Source organism: Nasonia vitripennis (assembly GCF_009193385.2).
Source record: "Nasonia vitripennis strain AsymCx chromosome 2 unlocalized genomic scaffold, Nvit_psr_1.1 chr2_random0007, whole genome shotgun sequence".
In the NCBI taxonomy this organism is placed as follows: Eukaryota; Metazoa; Arthropoda; class Insecta; order Hymenoptera; family Pteromalidae; genus Nasonia; species Nasonia vitripennis.
In genome coordinates, this window is record NW_022279614.1 from 2,452,211 (window position 1) to 2,477,979 (window position 25,769).

General features: G+C 44.8%; 2 protein-coding genes across 6 annotated transcripts in view; both read left to right on the forward strand.

The window, feature by feature from the left end:
* Positions 1-25,769, forward strand: part of LOC100116824 (importin-11) — a 337,441-nt gene that overhangs the window by 92,756 nt on the left and 218,916 nt on the right. The window lies entirely within an intron of this gene.
* On the forward strand, positions 1,361-4,796 carry LOC107981891. The gene is made up of 5 exons (XM_016988679.3): positions 1,361-3,481; positions 3,561-3,693; positions 3,790-3,946; positions 4,072-4,318; positions 4,398-4,796. Exons 3-5 carry the CDS (start codon positions 3,799-3,801, stop codon positions 4,522-4,524), a joined length of 522 nt encoding a protein of 173 aa, XP_016844168.1. The 5' UTR covers positions 1,361-3,481; positions 3,561-3,693; positions 3,790-3,798; the 3' UTR covers positions 4,525-4,796.

The following is a 25,769-nucleotide window of genomic DNA, read 5'->3' on the forward strand; positions in this document are numbered from 1 at the left end:
GATTACTGATGAGCCATTTACGTATCTGACACGCTTCTTGTCAGCATGGTTCTTGTTATAGGTATCGGCTTCCTGTCGAAGTCTTCTGTAGGCCACTCTCTGAGGCTTGGTGCGATCAGCTGCCACCTGAACACCATCTGGGAAACTACGCCAGCTACGCAGAACACGACTAACGTCGCTTCTGGAAGACAGCCTGACGATGACAGGTGGAGGAGATCCGCTGCGAGTTGGCCTGGTGAACCTCCTGGCTGTGATGCGTGCCAAGTCAAGGCTACTTATTCCGCTCAGAGCCCCACAAATCTTCTGCAGCAGGGGTTCGATCGAACCTTTCGAGATATCGCGAAAATCAATAATTTTTCGCTAATAGTGTGGAAGGCACCTTTAGGAAAGATGGCCACCACCAAATGGAGAGTAGCCTTAATGTTTTCATGTTTTTTAGGTTATTCGTATGAGCATGAAATTCAAATTTACATAATGTAAAATTTGAATTACAAACATTTATTTATAATGAAAAAATGTGTAATTACAGCTTTATTACCCAAGACAGCAAAGTATAGTTTAAGCAATACAGTTTTATATTGAACACTTAATTGATTGTCTAATTTTTAGTGTAACAATCACTCTGCTCTCTTGAGTAATAAAGCTGTAATACATATTTTTAATAAAAAGGCCTGCGTATAGCAGGTATCAATATTTATTACATATTTACCGTACTGATCATACAACATACATCTGTACAGAACATAAATAAGTTATTAACAATTAAATACTTATTAAAATATATAAACTCAAATATTAAAATACTTTTTAGAATTAAACCATCGGAAATTAATTCTTGGACCTCCAAAACTTTAATTTTTCTTCATAATATTTTTCCTTTTGGTCACAATGTCTTCGAAGAATCTCACACTTTGTTGCTTGCACCTCCTTTAATTGGTATACTGTCTCGACAAGTTTGTTGATGGAGTTTGAATTTTCTGCTACCACAACCAATGCTTCTTGTTTCTTAACATCTCGAGAAGCTAAAACAAAAGAGATTTTGAAGTTATTGGAATGAATTAGAATTATCATAATAAAAAAAGTAAACTGGCAGTTGCAAAGCTGATTGTCGAACATAGATTAATCTCACCTTTAGCATTATTTCGCCAAGAACTAGCATAATTGCTGTATATTTTGCTGTAATCCAAAGATGTCAGAAGCTTGTTCTCCTTTGTCTCTTCCATTTCAGACTTGCAGTTAACAGGCGATGATTCAGAATCCTTTAGAAGCTTGATTACTCTGGAGCTGCTTCTTGTGGTATACTTAGTTGGAGATGCAGAAATTTGATATGGTTTGCTGTGATGAGCTGCAGGCTGAGATACTTGTGCTGCAGATGTACCAACATATGCTGTGTGATGGAGAGCTCGTCTGGTAGAGCTGTTGTTCACTGTGTTGTCTGGAGTCACTGCAGCTTAAATTTTTGATCCTCTGACAGATTTCTGGAGAGCTAGAGTTGCAGTTGCACTGTACGATGCACTGTTAGCTGAAGTGACTGCAGATTCACTATTGCATGTAGTGGCGGATGCTGCATGAGTGACAGATGTAGTGAACGATGCATTCTTCATTTTTATTTTATTATCAGCAGTCACTGGAGATGCTCTTGACGAGGTAGTCAATGAAAGTGGAAGTTCGTAGACAATACTATTCTTTTTGGGCTTCTCTAAAACAAAATAATTTAAAATGAATAACATATATTTTATACATGAATATGCAAATAATAATAAATTATGTTTTTCTACTTACGTTTCCCATTTGATGATCTGATGCCAACTTCTGGGAGAATTTCCAATCCATTTTAATGTGTTGTTCCCACTATTTTTAGTATTTTTTCCATTTGAGGATTTTCAATAAACTGGATATCTGTGTAATTTCCGGTTAGCCTTCCTGCTCTAACCTTTTCAGCATTGTATTCCTTCGCCTTGCTTCTTTGTCTGGACCAAAGCTGCAATTCAAACATTAAATTAGAAATTGGAAAAAAGTGAGATTTTTTTTTGTTTGGGTACATGTGCTAAAATATAAGTGTGAAAGTCTACTTACGGCTTGCCATTGCTTAACATCTTTTGCTGGACCACACGAGCTGACGAGGCTTGCCAATCGCTGCCACTGCGCCTTTTTGGTCTCCTTCCCATTCGCTACAAGCAGCTTATTAGCTGCAAATGCGCTGTGCTGCTCCATGTAGTAGAGCATTATGTTTAGTTGCTCTGGTGTAATTTTGACACTTCCCTCCGCTTGACTTCCCTCCGCTTGACTTCTGTATGAAAAAAAAATTAAATTAAATGATATTTTATGTCGCTAAAACAAACCATGCAAAATCTACTAAGCATAGCTTAGTAGATTTTGCATGGACGAAATTTTTTCTCGGCTAAGGATCGTCGCGCGCTTGTCGTCCGCTACTCTTATGTTTACAATGATTCTCTGTCTCTCTCACTCCCTCCCTCTTTCCCTCGCGATAGCCTCTACCTAACCTTCTTTACGAATTTCGGAGTCAGTAATAGCGGTATGCGTATAAGTATAGACGGTCTTACTTGTATACCTTTGTGACCGAACGTTCTTCAACTTGCTCTCTCACACTCTTTCTCTGTGAACAGTGTGTATAGTCCAGAAAGTGACCGGTGAGAAAGTTAAATGTGCGGGAGCAAATTCGCAGTGCCAAGCAAAATTTCTCTTCTCCTTTCCTTCTCGGGTGAGCCAAGGGAGAACTGAATTGTGAGGAAACGAAGGACGAAAGCAGAGATGAAATATCCCAGAAACTGCGTTTGCATCAAGTTTTTTGAAGCCAGTGTTTTGGAGCCAGTATACTTAACCTAGAATCTATATTGTGGAGGAAAAGTCCAAAAAATCTCAAGGTAGGTGGCATATCAAATTTGTCATAATTCTTACAGAACACGTTTATAGTTTCTTGAGGATTGCTTTTTTCATCCGGATTTGTTTATAAAAAAATGCAGTACATTTTATAGTGCCACACAGAAGACAAGGAAATATTAATTGATGAATTGTAATATTTCAGCACAAAATGTTTGCATTAGCTGCTCTTTTATTTGATGATGATGAGGAAGATGAGCCGATGGAATTTCGAAGAATGCACATGGACTGGAAACGTGCTATCAGAGATATGAGTGATCCTTTTACAATGGGAGATAATATCTTTAAAAAAACATTATAGGATGACTCCTGCAATCGCTATACACCTGATTGAGTTGCTTAGACCTCAGCTGGTGAAGCACGAGCAAGGAATTCCTGTACACCTGCAAGTACTGGCAGTTCTCCGATTACTTGCAGACGGGTCGTATCAAAAAGGAGTAGCGCACGACTGCTACTACCCCATGAGCCAAAGCACTTTTAGCAAATACCTACATGAAGTGATTCCAGCAATAGTAAGCCTAGCTGATGAATACATCGTCTTTCCCAGAAATATGATAGAACGCCAAGAAATGTCAAGAAGGTAGATATTTCAGAGAATTATTATATTGCTTACATTATAAATCATACTTTAAATTATAAATATTTACATTTCTTATCAGATTTTAAGCGTCAATTGGGTTCCCTGGCGTCATTGGTGCTATCGACTGCACACTTCCAAGGATTCACACAACACATGAGCACGAGGAGGCCTATGTTAACCACAACCAGGACCATTCATTGAATGTACAAGTGGTATGCATTCTATTTTTTTTTTTTTTTTTTCATAGTAATCTCTCTTCTTTACATCTTTTAAAACTTGAATTTTAACTTTTTTTTTGCATTTCTTAGGTGTCTGATATGGATTATAATATAATGAATATCAGAATTACTAATGGGTCCAGCAACGACAGATTTGTATGGCGTCATAGGCAAATGAGGGAGACTATGTACAATCTGCGAAATAATCCTGATCCCGAAGAGATGAACCAAGAATACTACTTGATTGGTAATGTTTTTTTTTTATTTAGTCTTTTATATTAGTATACTGTATTATCAGTGCAATATTTTTATATTCTTTCAATTTTAAAAGTAGTTTCACAGGTATTTATGTTTATTTTGTATATTTTCCAGGAGATGGAGGCTACACTCCATCACCCGTGCTCTTGACACCTTGTCAGGAAGCTGATCCGGGTTCTCCAGAGTTTCGCTATTCAGACAGAGTACGTAAAACCAGACGTAGGGTTGAGCAGACCTTCGGCATTTGGAAACAGGTATTCAGATGCATCAATGGAGATCGTAGTCTCCATTATACACCAGAATTTTCTTCACAAATAGTATTGGCTAGTGCTGTCTTATATAACTACTTAAGACACCAAGGGTAATTTTTTGATATTTAAAAAAAATGAATAATCCTGATAATATAAATAATATTAAATTATTATAATGATTTATTTTAGGATGCCCATGCCAGTACCTTTAAGAAATAATCAAACAAGAGAATTTCCAGTAGGGGATTTTGTGGATGATCATTACATCCAAGGGTTACAAGTACGCAGAAATATCATCATGAATTATTTTACTTAAAGAAATAGAAAAATTTGATAATTATTTTAGTTTTCCGATGGTTTAATTCTAAAAAGTATTCTAATATTTGAATTTATATATTTTAACAAGTTTGATTTCTCTGGTTAATCAGATTCAAGTATTTAATTGTTAATAACTTATTTATGTTCTGTACAGATGTATGTTGTATGATCAGTACGGTAAATATGTAATAAATATTGATCTGTAGATCTGTACAGATGTATGCTGTATGATCTGTACGGTAAATATGTAATAAATATTGATACCTGCTATACGCAAGCCTTTTTATTTAAAAATATGTATTACAGCTTTATTACTCAAGAGAGCAGAGTGATTGTTGCAATAAAAGTTTAAATAAAATAATATATTAAAAATTAGCAAACAATCAACTTTACTGTCTTGAGTAATAAAGCTGTAATTACACATTTTTTCATTATAAATAAATGTTTGTAATTCAAATTTTACATTATGTAAATTTGAATTTCGCGCTCATAAAAATAACCTGAAAAACATGAAAACATTAAGGCTACTCTCCATTTGGTGGTGGCCATCTTTCCTAAAGGTGCCTTCCACACTATTAGCGAAAAATTATTGATTTTCGCGATATCTCGAAAGGTTTGATCGAACCCCAGGTCCTCATCGGCTGGTACTTGGAGGTTATACAGGATCATGTTTGAGGCCCTGTTGAAGCGATGCTGGAGCTCAGCGGCAACGGACTCCATGGGCGATCCCTGCTGAGAAGAGACGCCAGAGGTTGACTGATCAGCTGGACCCGCAGGAGTAGAGAGATTGTCCATCCGAGCCTTGATAGCACTGATCTCGAGTGCATTCTGACAGACTCTGCCATCCAGGTCAGCCAAACAGGTCTGAGTTTGCGAAGATTTTCGTTGGTGGACTTCAGAGCATAGGTGTTCACCTCCAGACAGCTGTTGGTGGAGCTCATCTGGTTTTTGATCCAAAGGGAGAGACTCTGGAATTCCCTAATCAGGTCAGCTGGATCCGAAGCAGTAGGTGGTGACGTGGTCCTAGAGGAAAGGCCAGAGTCCGTTTGCATGGGAGGTCCGGCTCCGTTCGATGGAAGAGAGGGCTGCTGTAAGCCCACTGCTAGAGTCCTAAGTGGCTTGGAGCATTGGGAAAACCTGCCTTGATCATCCTCGACTCTGCCTAAGCAGGAAGGTGGTGATGATGGTAGCACGCTCGCTGTCATCGGTACAGCGCATGTAGAGTCTCCTATTTCTGACGAAAGTTCGGCAGCCCTGCCTCCTCTTGGCCTCCAGCCTAGCCCTTGTACGCAGCTTATGGACGTCTGAGGGGAGCAGCTCATTGATGTTTATGAGCCCTTGATGGTCAGGACTCAGAACTTTAACCTCCTCCAGCAAGGTAGCGTCCAATTCGCTAGTGTGTAGCTTGCGGACAGGCAGCTCATCGAGGGCCTTAAGTCGCTTCTCCAGCGGGCCCAGACGCTGCTCAATTTTAGAAATCCTCTCCGACACGATGTTCTGGGTCTTGAGGGCCTCCGTTTGAGCATTACGTATATCGTCGAGAGCTCCGCGAATGTCCCTCAAAGCGGCCTCACCGGACGGTGTAGGTGTTGTTACTCCGGCCGAGCGGGTTGGTGAGGGATTTCTCGATGTGTTGGCTGATGGTGGTGCTGACCTCGTCTTCTTATTCACAGGCTGCTGTTGTTTGGGAGTATTCTTGCCTACTGGTGTTATCGCAGTTACTCCCGTTGCTGATGTTGTAGCAGAGGTGGATTTAGTCCTCACTTTGGCACACTTGGTGTTGTCGTGGTCTGCACATGAGGGACAGGCTATAATCTGCCTGCCGTTCACCACGATAGTTTTGATGTTGACGGTGTTCTGGCACCTGGCGCGGTAGTACAGACCACAAAACTCACACTTTTTGGGGTCTTTGTGCTGTATAGGTCGTGTACAGCTGCTGCATGACTGAAAAGGCACTTCCACACTCTTCTCGCCGTTTGCACTCATTTTTCGTCGATAACTTACTAGCAGTCGGTAAAGCAGATATTTGTAGGAGAATGATAAGTTATCGACGGAGTGAAAGAGTAGGTGTGGTGACTCTTACGGCTAGATGGAGCGTTAGTGGAGAGAGCGTGAAAGTACCGACCTCGAACAGTGTGAAGACGCCTTGAAAGTTCTCCCACGATACAGCAGATGTCGCGACGATGTTGATTGTGGAGAGAAAGCGACGCCGTACACGTGAGAAAACAAACCAAGCCAAGCCAAGCAGATTTCCAGGTTAGGAGCTGTGTAGAAAGTATGCCGACGCCGAACTGGAGACTTTTTTAGCCCGGTTTCCGCCTGCTGCCAACATCGTTCAACACTGAGGCTACAACACCCACCATCAAGCTCATCTGCCACGTCTTCATCTAGTTCTAAGGTATCTCTGTCCGAAGGTCTACGAGTCTGTCATCTTAATGCGAACTCGCTTACGGGTCATATTGAGATGATCAGGCTTTTCTTATCCACTCGCTCTCCATTCCACGTAATAGCTGTTACTGAGACCTGGTTGAGCGACAAGGTAGCGTCCATCCCTTCACTGGACGACTACTTACTGTATATACGAGACAGACATAGAAACGGGGGAGGTGTGGCCCTCTACATACATAAATCACTGACAGTTAGCGTTATTTCATCATCTGACGGTGAATGGTCTGGCAAGCCAGGCAAGCCTGAATATCTCTTCTGTGAGGTATCGGCAAAGGGAGTCTCTCCTATCCATCTTCGTGGGGGTTATGTATCGTCCACCTCATGCTCCATTCTTCCAAGGCTCTAACTTCATAGACCAGCTAACAACCGACATGCACAACTATTCCACGAAGGTCATAATGGGAGACTTCAACTCTGACCAACTTTCTTCATCTGAATATGCCAAGTTCATCAAGGCCTTCATTGATGAAAACTCCCTTTCATCTGTTCCCTATGGTGCCACGCACCACAAATAGGGTTCTGATACCTGGCTTGAATTCTGTCTAATCGACGAGCAGGATCGCCTGCTGTCATACTGGAAGACAAACTCACCTTTCATCAACGGACATGACCTTATGACGGCCACTCTCGACATACAGATTCCACGATACGTACCTAACACATACTCTTACAGAAACTTTAAAGGAATCAGCGCTGAGAAGCTAAGGGACTTTCTTAACACATATGACTGGTCATGCCTCACTGCTTCATCACTCGACGAATGCATATCTACACTTAACGCTAACCTCACTAACGCCATCAATCATCTCGCCCCATTACGGACTGTGACACCAAGAAGACAGCGTCACCCGTGGTTCACCACGGCTCTTCGTGACCTTGTATCTGAAAGAGATAGACTTTACAGACGTTTCAGAGACTCCAGGCTCGATTCGGATCTCCGCATATATAGACTAGCTAGAGACAATGCTCACAAACAAGTCGAGGAAGCCAGGCTGAATTATTACTATTCACGCCTGTCAATCTTGACTGATGTTGCCGAGATCTGGAGAGAGCTGGAGAAACTTGGAATTTCTGCCACCAAGGCCCCTTCACCATCTCGCTTTAGCACAGATGAACTCAACAAGCATTTCAGCTCGATCTCCAATGATCCGTTAGCTCCTGCTGTTGAGGATTATCTTCTCACCCTGGAAAGTCTTGACCCCCCGGAGCATTTCGAGTTCAGCACCATAACGGAATCGGATGTGTTGGTTGCAGTATCGCACTTCGACACTCAGGCCAGGGAAAGCGACGGAATCCCTCAGGTTGTCATCTCAAAAGCATTGCCAGTTCTCGCTCCCCTACTAAGTCATATTTTCAACCTGTCTCTGAGCGAACCCTGTTTCCCATCTGCCTGAAAATTGTCGCTTGTGCGTGCACTCAACAAAGTCAGTTCACCAACAGCCCTGACTGACTACCGTCCGATTTCACTTCTCCGCTTTCTCTCCAAGGCCCTGGAGTGGCTGGTGCATAGGCAAGTCTCATAATACCTTGAATCAAGGCTCTTACTAGATAACTTTCAAACAGGCTTCCGCACTAGCCACAGCACTCAGTCTGGCCTAATTAAGCTAACTGATTATGTCGGGTCGGGATAAATAAAAAGAAAGTAACGCTTCTCCTTCTCTTTGACTTTAGCAATGCGTTTGACACTGTATGTCACGTCCAGCATCCTGAGAAAGCTATCCACCTTCGGCTTCTCTAAGCAGGTCATCCGCTGGTTTGCCTCCTATCTCACTTGGAGAGAGCAGGCCATCATTGGTGACAGCAGCGAGCGACAATCGGCGTCCCGCAGGGCTCCGTCTTAGTTCTTGCAAATTTACAGTCAATGCCACCTCGAGGAGCTCGATTCTTTATCAAACAAGATGAGTGCTAATGCCGAGAGGATAATGGGCTGGGCTGCGCAAAACAGGCTTAAACTCAATGTTAATAAAACCAAAGCAATTGTCCTGGGCTCTCCTTACTACATAAATTTACTTCCCTTAACAGCAAACACTTTCATTAATATCGGGGGTGTCCAGGTCGGCTTCGAATTCTCTGTGCGTAATCTGGGATTGGTGCTTCACTCTAAACTCACGTGGAAGGAGCATGTTACACAAGTGTGTAAGCGTGCTCACTCGCTAATGTACAGGCTCTACTTTTTCAGAAAGAGTACCAATCTCAGGTTGCGCAAGCATCTTTTACAAGCGCTCCTATTTCCGATCATCGACTACTGTTCTCTTGTATACTTTGACCTGACGCAGGAACTCGACTTAAAATTACAGAGGCTCGTGAATACAGGAATTCAGTACATCTATGGTGTAAGGAGAGATGAGCACATCTCCCCGTACAGGCGGGAGCTGCAGTGGCTAACCGCTGCCGGACGCAGGAAGTACTTCACAGCTTGTTTCCTACGTAAAATGATTAACTCGGTCGTACCATCATACGTACTGACCTATTTTGACTTCCGCGTCACACTCCGGCCTGTAAGGGGCGAGGTGACACCTCTGGAAATTCCTGTTTTCGCGACGGAGACGCTGAGAAACTCGTTCCATATCAGCGCTTCATACTTATGGAATAACCTGCCATCACACATCAGAAACACTTCATCCACCGTCACTTTCAGAAAACTTGCTAAGGAACACTTTTTTCAACTCGAAAACACATAACCCGTACACACTTCACGCACACGCACACACCTACTTTCTCGCTCATTCCAGCTTCACTATCGCCATACTCTCACACTTTACATACTCTAAACATACCTCAATCTATTGTTATTTCTTTTCTTACTTTGTAATGCTGTAAACTTACAATCGTACAATATAATGTACACAAAATAAAACTAATTAATCTAATCAATCTAATCTCTCTCTCTCTCTCTCTCTCTCTCTCTCTCTCTCTTACACGCACACGCACAGCCTCGCGCTCCCGCACAGCGTACGTGTTTACTATTGTGCCCGCACCACACTCTCTCACTCTCGGCTCACTCTCTCGGCTCTCTCTCTCTCTCTTTCTCTCTCTCTCTCTCTCTCTCTCTCTCTCTTTTTCTCTCTCTCTTTTACTCGTTCTCTTCTCTTTTCGAGGATCCTTGTGGACGGCCGTCGGTGCTCCTGTCGGCGACTTCTGGACTCCTCCTGGACCTGGTGGTAGCTGGCTGCTTCGGCTTTCCCACGCTAATGATGCTGGCTGCTCTGGTCCTCTCGATGATGGTGGCGGACTGGCTAGCATTCCTTCCTCAGCGGATCATCGTTCGTCGAGATGTTCGCTGGCTTGTCCGGGCGCCGGCACTTCTATGTACCAATGCGCTGCACCTGAAACACATACGCACTTGGAAGACTCTCTAATCTCCTCTAATCATCGACCTGGGGTTGACGAGCAATGGAGAACACGCTAACTCTCTCGAACGTCGATGTGCTCCGTCGACAGCCGGGATAAAAATGACAGACTTGCTCGTTCTTGCGTTCTCTCTTCCCTCGAGTTCATCAGACCCACACTTCTTGTTGGCGCCCGATTGGCTCACAGTCTGCGCGGATAACGAGCCACGCATTGGCGGCCGCTGATTAGCTTGCAACATGCGGAGGACCAATCAGCGCGTGCTCCGGCGAGGCTCTTTCTCGCGTCAACGATGCTCGCTTTTGCGTCAACGTTGACGGTTATCTAGCCCGTTTCTCGAACTTGAGGACAGGCCGGCGCCGACAACAACAAACCAACTCGCTTGTTACTTCAGCGCACTAAGGGCTTTGTCACATCGATCGAGATTCCTCGTTTCGACGCGGCTGCAACGTTTGCAACGTCATGACAAAAATCTTCAAGTAATTATTTCCTTTATGTAAAGAGCACTTACATGAGTGTTTCCAGTAGGGAAAGATAAATTAATATTAAACAATATAAATGTATTTAAATAAACCATAATTTATAATTAAATAAATGTTTTCAACAAATATTACATTAAATTATATACTTGGAATAATGTATATTTTCAATATAATATCTAAATATATGTTATAAAACTAGTTTTTTAACTATATTTTAATAATACATATGCCATAAAAATATTTTTTAAATAATACAGGAAATTTACAAAAAGGATGTCTCTTACTCTTACACTTACTCTTACTTTAAAAAATCATTTTAGTTGGCTATATAAGCAAAAATTTAGAAAATCTCAGTTTTTGATATGGCTATAACTTATAGCCATATCAAAGTTATAGCCTATAATTTTGCAAGGAATATAGGGCTTATAGGTCTGAAATTTTTTTTGTGTTCTTTTGGGGGTATATTGGACTAAATAACAAAGTTAGGCCGAAATGAAAAAATATGTTTGCCTTACTCTTGAGTCTAATGAACAGACTTAAGGGGATGTGGGAGCTGAAAACACTGTTTTTCTGTTCCATATAACTTTTTTAATAAAGCTAGCAATGAAAAATCAAGACCAGAGCGCCATAGTGTTGAGTTTAGTGAATCATTCTACCGAAAAAAAAATACCAATCAGGGTTTTGGTTTTTGTAAAAGTTGTGAAATACGAGCGGGTGTTTACGCTCGTTTATGCGATTACAGCGTCAACCTCAAACACCAGTTTTACTTAACTTTTTTTAATTTGAAATTTCATCAATATAATGAGCAGAGCGCCATAGGTTTGAGATAAGTGAATCATTCTACCGAAAGAAAATGTCAATACGGCTTTTAGTTTTTTTTGCATTTGAAATACTAAATACCTTGTGGCGGATTTGCGAAGCTGTATCTCCCACCTCCCCTTAAGACGAAACGCAAAATTGTGTTAAAATGAAATGGGCTTTATTTCTGCTTGACTCCTGGTTAATTTCTGGTTTATTACTGGTTATTTTCGGTCACTTTTGGTTCATTCGTTATTATTTCCGGTTATTTTCTGTCATTTCCGGTTTACTTCTTCTTAACTTCCTGTTGACTTACGGTTCACTTCCGGTCGACTTCTGATTCGATTCACTTTCGATTTACCCCAACCCCTAAGAAACGTAAAAATGTATTAAAATGAAATGAATTTTATTTTAGCCTTATTCCTGGTTCATTTCTGGTCTCTTTTAGTTCATTTGTTTTTATTTCCAGTGATTTTCTGTCGACTTCCGGTTCAGTTTCGGTATGCCCTAACCCCTTCAATGGGGTAGTTTTGGGGATAAAGTGAACTTGTACCTGGGTACAATCATCTACCAGATACATTTTAGGGGGGTTGAGAGTTCGAAAATCATCATCGTGATCCGATTTTTTAATGATACGATAAAAATATTGTTGGAAGTGCTGGATGAATAAGTGAGGCAGATTTATTATTGATAATAATAAATAGTAGTTTATTGATAGAGTAGCTTGAGAACCAGTCGTAGTCGGCAGTGCGTCCGCTCAGCTCAGAGTCTTACAGGCAAGAGGGAGAGTATAGTACAGTGTCGCATAGTCTGACTCCACGGATCTGAGAATACAGTATAGTATGCGCTTAGAGTATATACGCGAGGCATGCGCACTATGCTCGCGTACGATCGAGTTTGTCTTGTTGCACCAAATCGTCGTCAACCAGTAGATGGCGCGACGAGTACCGTTTTAAATATTACGACTGTACAAATTCACATATTACAACGAACTCATAGCGCGGTATTTGAGAAAGGCGAAGTGTGATGAGCCTATCCTGGAAGCTTTCAAACGCTAAAATTCTTACGCAATACGTTGTGAGTCGATAAACTTTCGAGTTTAAAAAACCCATTTATTATTTTTTATTAATAATAAATAATAAGGAAGTGCCTTTATAGCTAGCAAGATAACTGCGATAAGATATCTAGTACAAGCGAGCCCATAAGGCCACAGAGCGTGCCTCTATACACAAGACATTCGCCTTTTAAGACTCTTGAAATTTTTCGTTCATTTAATTCTAAATTCTGCTTTAACATTTAAATCCTAAGTGTCATACAAACGGTTTTGCAATTTTTTAAATCTGGAATTATTTATTTATTATATGTATAACAATACAACTCAAATAGCTAGCGCACTGCTCCTTACACGATTCTACATTGAGCTGGGATCACTCTGACTATTTTGACATCATGTACGGGGAGCAACAAATACTTGCAGGTATACGAGCAGAAAAACTGGTACAATGTCCCGTTGATGATGTCATGTTGACCTAGAAATTGCTTTGACTACTTGGACATTATCTTAATTGACTGGTGGATTTTTTCTTTTAAGATAATGTAATAAGAGTTAACAGTTAGAAAAATAACTATAAAAAATAAATTAAAGGATTTCATAAGAAATCTAATAGAATGAAATGAATTAGAGACACTAGTTTAACTTCTGTTATAAGTACAAGAAAGATCAGTATGAAAAGATTAATTTTAGTTTTTAGTTTTTAAGCTATCTGTATAATTTTTGTGTCATACTTATGTACAGGCAATTTGTTTGTCTCTATAGGAAGCCTTTAAAAGGCTTATGTATATGGTCATAAATAAATAAATAAATAAATAAATTAAAATCTTAAATATTTATAAGTATGTAAATGTTTAACTTATATATAATTCGATTTTACGGCACGAAAGTAGATTTATAATATTTCGATCGCCTTTTAGTTTATTTAATGTTGTTTTTGTAACACAAGCACGATTTTCGCGTTTTTCGTACCTATTAAGCGGGCGTAAAGTAGACTGACGAGCAAAAAAAAGTTTTAGCCAGGGTTTTTTATTTTTTAAAGAAAATGGTTAATAGCTCACATCAAATATATGTATATGTATTTGTGTGTGTTTCTATATGATCATGTACACATTCATATGTGTGTGTATGTGTGAGTAAACGCGGTAATCAGTACACGCGTTACAAAAAATATGGTGTGCACCAAGGGCTAAGTGGGCTTTTTGGCCTCGTGAGGTTGCAGTACTCGTCTGCGGCTCGTTCAACACCGTCGCCTTCGGCTCAGGCTAACTCGCCTTGAACGGTGGTTGACTCATACTGCAAACTTCACACTCGGCATAAAAAACCCATTTTACGCCCTTGGTACACAAGATACTATTCAACTTATAAATCTTAGAAAATGTTGTAAAATCTATACAAAAATTAACCCTATGATAGTGAAATTTAAATTTGGGTATAGCTAAACTTTCATTTTGTAAAACATCTTGTATGGTAAGATTCATTTTTATATGTTTTTTATTTTTATTCAAATAAAGTACAAGTACCAGTAACTGATTTCTGTTTCAGCCGGGATTTAAAAACTGATTCCAAATTGCTATTCTTTAATTAAGAAATATATTTTGTTATTGTTGAGAATATAAAAACAGACTCTTTTTTGCTCCTTTCCCCTATCCTGATCCTGGAGCCGACTGACTATCCAGTCTCTTGGGGAAAGTCAAACCGTTACAAGATAGTAATTTTTAGTTGTACAGGGTAACAGGGTGAGAGACAAAAAATTCGAATTTGTCACGGATGTTTGGGGATGCTGGGAGGGTGCTCTAGGAGAACAAGTGACGTATGCTTGAAGTCCAGAACAGAGTTTATTGGGTGTTTGGGAGAGCTCTGACTCTTCTGTGGTCGCCGGTGATCTCCCCACTCTGCCGTCGACGCGACTGGTCGGCGGCGAGCGGTCGCAAGTTCAAAGATGCATATGCTGCATCTTCTGCCGTGCGAACTCCAGACAGCGGCGTTCCCTGCTGACGATACGCCCTGAGCATCGTCAGCCGCAGACATCGGAGATGCTACCGGAGAGCCTAGCGCTCGTCCGAAGCCGCTCGGGCGTCCGTCCTCGGCGCCCCAAATAACAGGGTCGCCCGGCGAAGCCGTGCGTGGAGTGCTTGTGTGTTAGTATGTTGTGGATTGTGAGCGTCGGGGCGCGCGCAAGCGCGCTCCGCGCTGGTGTAAACTTAAGATTTCTCTTTCTTGCTATTCCTCTTTAAAAGAGTTAAAAAAATGAATTGTCCCTGGATGCCAGTGCATTTGCTCGGCGCGAGTGCATTGGATAAAGATATCCTCTGCCTGCCTTGTCGTGTACGCCCAAGTGTTGGCTTTATGCAGCCTCAACCAAAAAGTGTCCCTTAAGTGCTTAATTTTTACGTCGCATACGCCCGGGTCCTCTATAGCCCGACCGGCCGCGATTCTTATCTCACATGCTACGTTGTCGCGCACGTCGCGCACCGGTTCTGGGTCGACCGCGATCAACGTGCCAAACAACTCCCGTAAATTTGGCACTTCTTGCGTTGGGATCGGGACATATGTTCGATTAGATGTACTCACCGCGAACTACGTGTGAGCAGGCCATATATAAGCGGCCATGTCAGAAATATTTAGAATATTTTGAACAGCGGGCACGGGCGAGGCCTTGAACAGGATAAATTTCTCCATGCCGATTAAGGGGATCGCTAGGTGGTAAAATAGGCCCGTTCGCGAATAACACCGAAATTTTCGATACTTTCATAATCGGGATCGCCGCTGACTCGTCCGGGGAAAGGGGGAATCTCGCGTGCGATACCGTGTCCTGCACTGTTTTTGCCGAACGGACGATCGTTTCGGAGGACATGATCCGCGGATGGACCAGGCCTTTGACCGCGAACAAGATCGCGTCCGTGATGATCTCCGTGTCCAATTTAAACTGGGCCAAACGGTTTCTAATCTCTAGTTCAGTATCGAGATTATCTAGTCCGATAACGTTCAAACTTGTCCTGTTAACACGGCAGTTGCGGCATCTAGCTTACGCATTTCTTCGTTCAACTCCGAAAACTCGTGCTAGACGATTTCCGTTTGGTTAGATAAAATCGCGGCCGTGCGGTGGTTGTCCTTGGCGCTGGACTTAACCGCCTCTTAAACCTCGATTAGATCGGCTTCGGTCAGCGTTCCGTATAGCCATCTATGGAATGACCCAATAAAGGGCAAAACGGCGCACCGAGACCTCTGCGGCCCTATGCCGTTGCTGTGGATAAGTATTAAGTATCTTACCCAGTCCGCCTGGTCTGCACGCGAGAGCCGCGGTTGCGATTTTACGCACCAACTTGGAACCTGTCAGAAAATAAGGGCGCAAATCGACCTTCTTGATCAACTTCCAGTTGGTGCTGGATGTCGCCAACGGCGCAATATTTTCTGTAATCAACCCCAGATTCTCCTTTAGCTGGTGTATGAAGCGGTCCTGAACGCCCGAGGGCAAGGGCTCACTGCTTCCCGGGCCGCTGCCGCGGCTAGCTGGCGCAAGTCGACGCTAAGCGACTGGCTTCTTAGGCGCGTAGAGGTGGCCTAGCCAGTAAGACGCATTTTGTTTTATTGCGCGGCCCGTCCGGGGTCGCGCAAAAAAAAACAGTTAATAAACGTCTTACTCCACGGGATCCGCTTCAGAAGTTGCGGCTTCTCTAGCCAACTCGCTGGGCCGTTCAATTTTATTTAAATGGACCGTTCTTGTCACTTCGTCGTTCCGCAAGGTGACGTTATTTGTTTTGCGATTATCTCGAAAGGGCCGCGGTATTCCTTGGCGAATTTTTCCACCTTCGGTTCTTTCAGTAGAAAGACGATTTCGCCTTCTCGAAAATGTTTTGAATTTAGTTTCCGGTCATAGTAATGCTTAGACCGGTACTTGGACTGTACCAAGTTCATTGCGACTACAGTTTGCAAAGCCGTTAAATTATTCGTCATGTCAGCGATGTAATCGTTATATTATGGTATGACCATTAAGTTTTTCAACTGCTGTGCAACAATTATATTAATGATTTCTATATTTTGTAAGAATAATTTTATACATTTATAATTTTTTCTGTTTTAATAAAGACTTGGAGAGGTCCCCACCAGGGACGAAACGTTGCCGTTTATTTATGAATTTGAGTTAATTAAAATTTTTTTGAGAAACCAGGCTTATCCCACCACTTTTGTCTGTCCAAAAACTTTATTTTAAAAATATGGATGGGAATAATAACATTCTTAATCGTTATATGTTACGTCGCCGTTATTTTGGGAAAAGCTCGACGGAGTTCTGGGCTTAATACCGAACAAAAGCTCGTGCGGTGAATAACGCGTACTCTCATATTTAGTACAATTGTACGCGTGTTGACAGACGGCCGTCCATTCGTCCCATCTGTCAATTTTCTTCAAGTACTTCCTCAGATACTCTGTGAGCGTATGATGCATACGCTCGATCGACTCGTTCGCCTGCGGATGATAGGCCGTGGTACAAAACTTGGTTATGCCGAAAATCTTCGCGAGTTCCTCGAGCACACGGTTTTGGTAATGCGTGCCTTGATCGGTTACGAACACGCAAATTATTTTTTCGATCAACGGCCGAGCGACCTCATCCGCATTCGTGCGCTTCGTCGGTGTTAAGATAGCATATTTTGTCAGCATGTCTTGAGCTGACAGAATGTATCTGTTACCTCGTTTCGTACGTTCTAACGCGCCGTAGAATTTTGAGTCTATCGGCGACTGGGGGCATGGGTAAGTTATTGTTGTATAGCACTGCGACGACCGCTTTTTCGGCGAACGTGCAGTCGAAAAGGTCCACGAAATTGGACCATTCGGCAGGCGTAAGCATTGCTAGATAGCGAATTACCGCGAAGCTGCGTATGCCCACTTTTAGAACGACATTTCTGAGTGTTTTTAAGCATTTGCGGAGGTCTGCTCGTAATGGCCGATCCTCGAAAAATGCTTTTATATACACTCCGACTAGCTTGACGTCTTCAAATGTCGTTCCATTAACTTCGCCGAGCTTGTAATGCTCCTTAGTCAAGTCGTTCGGGTTTAGATAGTGTCATTCTATCAACGCCTCCTGTATCTCGGTTGATATAAATCCATCAGCCGAGATCAGGTACAATAAATTTTCCTTAAAACGGAAAGGGTGCTCGTTGTAAGCCTCTAGGTGCACAAAAGGTGGAGGCACCTGGTCTTCGGGAATTGCCCAAGGGGGCTTTTCACGAGGAGGCCTGGCCCTGGCTACAACGAAGCGCTTTAACTTACTAGACTTGGTACAGTGCGCTGCGCGCACTGTAGTAGACTATAGTTTCATTAACTTATTAAATGGAATATAAATACTTGATTGATATTTTTAATATTTGTTTTCTATCACGGAAATATATCAAACTTTACAATATATGATTCATTTCGCGCTCATATAAATTTCAAAATTGCCGCGGTTTCGTCGCCAACTTCCTTTTAAAATTTTAAGGTTATGTCTCGAGAATAGAATAGTCTCGAGAGTAGAATGTCTCTAGAATATTATAAATACACAAATTATAATTTGATATGTATTATAGTATTATATTACATTTTTAATATTAGAATCAATTTTAGAAATCAAAAACAAATAAAAAAATTCTAACGATACTTTTGACGCATGCGCACTACATGAGCCAATCATATTGACGCATTCTTGGCTTCACTTCATCCGGTCATGACTTTTTTATATAGGGATTATCAGCTAGCGCGGCCTTGACCGCGGCTGTGCTGTCTCTGCCATCATCTGACGGCACGCAGCCGTCTGGGCTCGTGTTGCCGTCGCTTATCAGTGCTGACGCATCATGCAGCTGTTGGTTAGATCCGTGCTGCATCGCGATACTGCCGGCGCTCGAGCCTGGCCTGTTCTTGTCGGAATTGCGCCTGGCTTGACTATGGGAAGTAGCGGGGCTGCCTACCGCGAGATGTGAGGCTAAAGGCATCGTGAACGATTTCGGGTCTCGCGAGCAAGCGTCGTTGACCGTGTAATCGGTTTCCCGAGCATTTACGAATACCGATGCGTTCCCAGTCGGGCATTCGTACGGGCTGGCTGGCTCCGCTGCTGAAGCAGGGGCAGCTCGCTCATTTTCGCACCTTGCGACCGATTTATCCTGCGCGCCAGCGGTTTTGGCGCCCGCGGCTTTATCCAGAGGACCGGCTGCGAGCGAAGCTTTCTTCTTCGTTCCGCTCTTTCGCCCGAGTATCGACGAGTTTTCCCTTTCGCGCTCTTCTTCGGAGGACGGGGACGAGTCGCGAATCGGGTTTACCGGTTTGGCGGAGGCCTGTGGAACTTTTACCCGAATATACGGAGTAAAATGCAGGCCAATCAAATTTAGATGCAAAACTTCGGAGGCGTTCGGCACCACAATGTGACAGAAAAGCCACTTATCTCCTGGGAGATCATAGTGAATGCAGATCTTCACTCCGAACTCGTGGGCGAAAATGAATGCGCAATCGATTGTCCCATACTCAGCGTGAGACTTTAGGATTTTCTCCGTTTCATGCGGCTCTCTGCAGGACCTTAGCATCGGCGAGGCCAAGAGCCGTCGTCTCAATTGTAGGACCGACATATTGAGCTTCATCAATTTCATTAAGGAGTAAAACAAACAATTTCCCGGCGGCGCGCTAGGAATCTTATCCGACCGACGGAGTTTCGCAAGCGATTCTGCGCATTGATTTTTGCGAATATACGCGTGTGTGAAAACGTTCCCCGAGCTAACGGAAGAGTTTTCATCCGACGGGTCGGGTTTTCGGTCGTAGTTGCGTAGTACGCCGGAATAATCTTCGAGCGGGCCTTCGGTCGAGGAAGAGTCGGGTGGCTGAGCTTCGAACGCGTCGCATGCGTCTCGTCTGGCTGCTGACGATCCGTTGAGTGCAGGTTTCTGCTTATGCGCGATCTCGCCGCGACTCGCGTTGCTTTTTCCGTTGGAAGCGCTCGGCTTTGCGTTTTCTCCCATTGCGAGATACTCTACACCGCGAGTCTGTCGCGGCGCGATTGCCTCGTCGGCAGTAACTGCTTTATTTTTCGAAGTCGCGATTGAGCTTAACTCCCACAGATCGATGCGAACGCCGCCCTTCCCCTCGCATTGCCTGTCCTCGATGTTGACCCTTAATTTTTTTTTTTTGTTTGTCCCCTCACCACGGCCAGACCGTTAGCGATTGCGGTTTAGGAGCGTTGGCGCTTGTGCTTTTGCTCCGAGGCGGCGAGCTTGCGCGCATCGCGGCAAGCTCCTTGCGCTCAACCGACGCTGGGCCTTTGGCGCCTAAGGGGTCGGGGGTGAAGGTGGCCGTTGGGAGGCTCGAGCCCAGTAACCCCAGACTCCGGGGAAACTTGAATGTCTGCAACGGCTCCAGCTAGTTGGCGACTTTCCCCGACGGAGAGATTCGTGGACCCGACTCGTCACTGCTCGAGCTGCTAGGCCCATAAAGTTTCTGCGAGACTGCACCCTGGGATCGCCGAGTACTCCGCGTCTCGCGGCCTACCGGCTCTACATACTTTAAGTACGGTAGCACCTCAGGGGGTATGACCGATGCTCCCGAGGTCGACGAAATTACGGATTTCACCGTGCGCATCGACTCATCCGAGTCTGTACTTTCCTCGCTCGTTAGCGACGCTGATGGCGGTTGGACTGTCGGGGCCTTGGAGCTCGATCCCACCAAACGAGTATCTGTTACCCGTGTGTCTATTCAGCACCAGGCCGAATTTTTCGCGCGCGGGTTGTCAAAAAGCAAAACGGCACCAATCACGCAGAAATAAACCGAGACGCGAAAATAAAAATTCAATGGTTCACGGAAGTAAAGGACAAGAAGTTCGTTTACGCGCCGGAGTACAAGGACACGGTATGGTTCGAGTGCGGGCTGACGAGCGTGGTGCTGAATAGACACACGGGTAACAGATACTCGCTTGGTGGGATCGAGCTTGCCCGACTCCGGCAAATCTTGCGCGAGTCGATCGAGTTTTGCTCCAAGGCCCCGGCAGTGCAACCACCATCAGCGTCGTCAACGAGTGACGAAAGTACAGACTCGGATTTCACCGTGCGCATCGACTCATCCATACAAGTAGCAGCGGAATTGCTCCGTAGCAAACACGATCGCGAGCAGCTCCTTATCGTACGTAGGGTACCTAAATTCGCTGCCCTTCAAACATCTAGATGCATACGCACACGGTTGATCTGAACCAATTTTGCCTTGGCTCAAAATCGCGCCCAAAGCAAAGTCGCTCGCATCTGTAGTTACAAGAAACGGCTGCGAGAGGTCCGGAGCTTTTAGCACCGGCTCCTCCGACATGAGCTTTCGCAACGAGTCGAACGCGTCTTGCTCGGCTTCTCCCCAGACAAACTCTACGTCCTTTCGCAGGAGTCTGAATAGTGGATAAGCGATTTTAGAAAAACCGTTAATGAAGCGGCGACAATAGTTAAACAAGCCGATCGCTTGCTTTAGCTTTCGCGCATCCGTCGGCGTCGGGTAGTTCGCCATGGCATGAGTTTTAGCCGGATCGGTTTTTATGAGACCGCCGCCGACTATATGCCCGAGCACCTGAGCCTCTTTTTTCAAGAATTGGCATTTCTTCGGCTCGACTGTCATATTTGCTAATAACAGTCGGTTAAGCACGCGCCGCAAACGCTCGTTGTGCTCGTCGAGCGTTTCGCCGAAAACCATGAGATTGTCGAGATAAATTTTAACCTCATCGCCCTGCAGATCCGCCATCGCCAGCGACATCGCCCTGGTAAAGGTTATGGTGGGCTCCTTGAGGCCCATAGCCATCCTGTCAAATTGTAAAAGCTGATTGCCGTGCTTACCGTCAGGCGCGTAAAATGCCGTCAGGTGCGCGGAATCGGGATGGATCTCAATTTGGTGGAACCCCTGTTTGAGGTCCATGACAGTTATATAATTGGCTGCGGTGAGATGCTCGAGAATGTCGCTCGTGAACGGGAGCGGGTGGCAACTGCCCTCGGTCTCCGCGCCCGATAATCGGTGACCAATCGAAACCTCTTATTACCCTGCGCGTCCGGCTTTTTGGGAACAATCCAGAGCGACGAAGAGTAATTTGAGTTGGACGGTACAACGATGTTTTACAAGCTCTCTGAGCATGTGCTCCTTTATGTCAGGAGGGAAGCGAAAGCGATGGTTCCGGATTAGCTTGTTTGATTTCAGCAAAATTCTATGCTGTAACAAGTGAGTCGCAGGGAGCGGCTCGCCTTTAAGACCGAACACTCCCGCGTACTCGTCAACAATCGCGCGAATGCACGCCCGCTTCTCTTCGTTGCACCCCTCGAGATTGACCAACCGCATAATCTCGTCGACTCGAGACCGTCTGGCTTCGCTATCGGCCTGCAGCTTTTCGTTTAATCGGCGGATCTCTTGGTATTTGTCGACGTGCTTATCCGAGTTTATCACTCGTCTTATTTTGGCGGAAGAGTTCACATCGCTGTCGGCATCGCTGTCCTCGTCGGCGGGAGGTGAGTTAGTAATGGCGGTTTCCACCTCCTCTAACTCTACCGTAGGAGTAGTAATCGTAACTTGTGTATCGTTGATATTGATGCACTCCGCGTATACGCGGCCGCTGATATTCTCGCCCGTAAATTTACCAAAAAGTAAGTGGGGGTGAAGGTTCTGCAGAGGAACCCACCCGACATTCACGTCGTCGTTCCGTACGCGCGCGCCTATAACCATCTTGACTCTTGCGGGAATTGTGACCAGCTTAGCGGATTCAAACGGTAGTTTAATGTCGCCCAGTTGGTGACATTTGTTAGCATCATCGACACAACCCTTGTGTGCATCGATCAAGTCCCAACCAATGATTCCGCTATTTTCTATCGGGAAATCGTTGGATACTACGTGGACACTGCAAAACAACCCTTGCAGCTGCACTACCGCCTGGCCGCGCGTGTACGCGATACCGTCGGTCACACCTTGCACTTTAATGATTTTTTGCGAGTCGTACGGGTAGCCGGGGGCTAGCTCCCCAACTTTCACGACAGAGATATCCGCACCAGAATTAGCGAAAAATTTGCCCGTGCGTTTTCTTAACTGCGGGCAATTTACGGACACGATTGGTTGCTGTCTGCCTGTAGTGAAAAATTTTATTTTTGCCGACGACGAGCATTGCTCCTCATTTCGTTCTTCGTCTAGACGCTCGCCGATTGAGGATTGCTACGAACGTGAGTCTAGTTTAAATTACCGGAATTGTTTTTGTTATCGCGATCTGAGTCTCGGTTCTTACTCTCGGTCGAGCTATCGCGACGGTTTTTATTATTCCAGTTTTTATTTTTCTTCTGGTTGGATTTATTGCCGATGCCATTGCCATTATTGTTGCCGTTGCCGTCCTAATTTTCGCCCTTAGCGTTGTTGGCGTTCTTATTATTATTGGAACCGGCGCTGGCATTTTTACCGTTCGACCCAGCGTTTTTATTTGTTCGAACCGGCATTTTTGTTATTGCTATTCCTTTTCTGGGTGGGGTTGGAGATCGCTAGCACGGACGCGTGCCGGAACAACACGATGCAAGCGTCGACCGAGTGCTCATGCTGGTTGCAGTAAATTCAATGCGCCCGCGGATTTTCGATCTGATCGGAACCCACGTTTTGCTGCTGTTCGCCGCTTGAGCCGACCTCCTCTGCGGTGGCTCTGCGCACCTGAGCAGCGGGTTTAGCCAGTAACGGTGCGTTGCCGGCGTCTCGGCCGCTCTGCTTCCCCTCGAATTCAATAGCGGCGGTGATTGCTGCGCTTAAATCCTTCGGGAACCTGCAACGGACCTGGTGGTCCAGCGGAGCTTTCAACCAAACAAAAATTGGTCCAGCACGTCGACTCTTGCCTGACATCTCCTAGCCCATCTATCCGAGTTAGACAGATCGGGAGCCGACTCCACGATAGTCATAAAGCGGTTAAACTACACGCAGGCCGTACTCGCCTACGGGCTCGTTCGATCCTTGCTTGATGGATCCGCATCTGCGTGTAGGTATGATCGGCTATGCCGATCTTCGCATAGTGCAGCGTAATATCGTGCAATAGTTTTTCTACAGAAGTGTAGTTTGCGATGCGCGCGCGGTAAATCTCCGTGGTTTTACCCTTTAATTTGTTAGCTATGTAGAGGAGCAAGTACCTGTCATAAGCCGGGCCGTGTGACATCATTACCTCCCGCACACCTCTGCGGAAAAGACTAAGATTGTCGGGATCGCCGTCAAATTCCGGGATCGCATTCGCGGCTTGGTGGAACGGCAGGCTTGCGGGGTTGCCGAACCCATCCGCCCAGCCTGCAGTGTTTCCGTGCATGGGAAAACCGCGTTGCGGGGGCCCTGGGGCCCATTTGCGTCCGTGGTCGCCGTCGGATGGGTCGGGGTCCGGACCGTCGTCCGGGGGATATCGGCCGTCGCCTCCTGGCCGTTTCCAAGACAGGGGCTCCTGCCGCGGGTCACCGCGCGCGTATGCGCTGTCAGAGTGCTGAGCACGTCCGTCGGATCGTAGCGGGCGCCCACGCTTACGAGCCTCGAACTCGTTGCCGTAGTTATCCGCGGATTTTGAGAGTTTCTGCAATTTTGTCGCGACCGGGCGTTGCTCGTATACGTGACGCATTGGAGCTGAGCGATCGAAGCTAATGCCATGTCCATATTCGTCAAAACCGCGATCGGTATTAAGTTCGGAGTCGAATATATCGCCCGATTCACTTTCCGAGTCAGTGTCACCGATCTGTGTCGCTATCCAAGTCCGAAATTGGTCAAACGGGCTCCAACGAGCGCATATGTTCACGACGGGGATTTGCATCTCGCGCAGAGCGAATGCCTCTCTGCTGCGAGCTTGCGGCCTTCGTCTCGGTCGGGATTTGGCGCGGTTCTTTTAGCGCTTCTATTCGCGCTAGCATGCTCGCTTGCATCCCCTCAATGCGCTTGACTATGTCCTCGATGCGCTGTTCGCAACGACTGCTCCTGCACCCGCTGCTCGCTGCGCTGCTAATCGAGCTTCCGGTTCGCGAGTCCAGCTGTTCGTACCGCTCGCAAAGCGGTCTTACTGTGGGCGACGTCCGGCGGTTAGACTCATCTTCGCCTCCGGCGATGCTCTCTGCGTGTACAACACGAGCATCTTTTCGCGGGTAGTCCGAGTCACTGTCGCTTCGCGAGTCTCCCTTTCGCGGGAACGTATGATTTTCCTCGCGGGCTACGCGGGTCGCACGCCGTTCCTGTCCCGGCCAGCCGTATTGAGCTAACGACTGAGGCGGGCTACGCGTACGCGGTGTTCGGGCTCGTGCGCCACTTGGGGAGGTGAGGGCGAATGGGTTTAGCACCTGCGGGACCTCGGACTTGGGCGGCAGGCGTTGACCGTATTCATACGGTCTGCAGCGTCAGAACCTCTCGTTGGTTGTACCTTGCCACGCTGTATTTTTAATTTCATGCAAATTTAGAATGCCCGCGTGGCACTTGCTTGTGATTTTGTCGCACGCTTTTACAGAAAACGGTACCGCCGTTGGATCGCCAGGAAAGTCCCCGGGGTCCCATCGTTGCCCAGCGTGAGACCGTTTAGATTAGTCTATCCTCCAGCTTCTGCATATCTAGCTGGGATCTCGACTTTTTTACAATCTTTTAAACTAATCGGTTTCATAAGCTGCAAGAAGAATTTAGCCAGGAGGTAAGCAAAAGATCTATCTCTTCCTAAAATTTCATCTTAATTAAAGTGTTTTTACTCCCATAATCGTACTACATAGAAAACCCATTTTTTGGTTTTCGATTTTTAGCTTAAAAACTAGTCGCCAAAATGGCTTAAAAATTTGACAGCAAATAGATATTACAGTTTAGTTTTGTTGATATTAATTTTTTTTAAATCATCTTTTATATTATAACAATTGAATGGAACGGTCAATTTGGAAAATCTTGCAAAAAAAAGGAGACAATGTTACGCTCTTTTAGATACGCTATTGTTGAATATATTGTAACTCTTAAAAAATTAAACCTATGTAAAAAGGTAAAGGTTTGGCATGTATAAATTGGTTTTGATTTATTTGTATATTTCTAATGATATATTTTGGTAACTAAAATAATTCTCTGATGACAAACCGTAACCAAAAAAAGTTGTGAAATCAAAAAGTAAAATGTCAATTATTTATT

Excerpts from the sequence above, each read along its gene's own strand:
- LOC107981891 (XM_016988679.3), top strand. The coding sequence starts at position 3,799 with ATGGATTATAATATAATGAATATCAGAATTACTAATGGGTCCAGCAAC. Across the intron at positions 3,947-4,071 it reads CCAAGAATACTACTTGATTG|GAGATGGAGGCTACACTCCA; the intron begins GTAATGTTTTTT and ends TATATTTTCCAG. Across the intron at positions 4,319-4,397 it reads AACTACTTAAGACACCAAGG|GATGCCCATGCCAGTACCTT; the intron begins GTAATTTTTTGA and ends GATTTATTTTAG.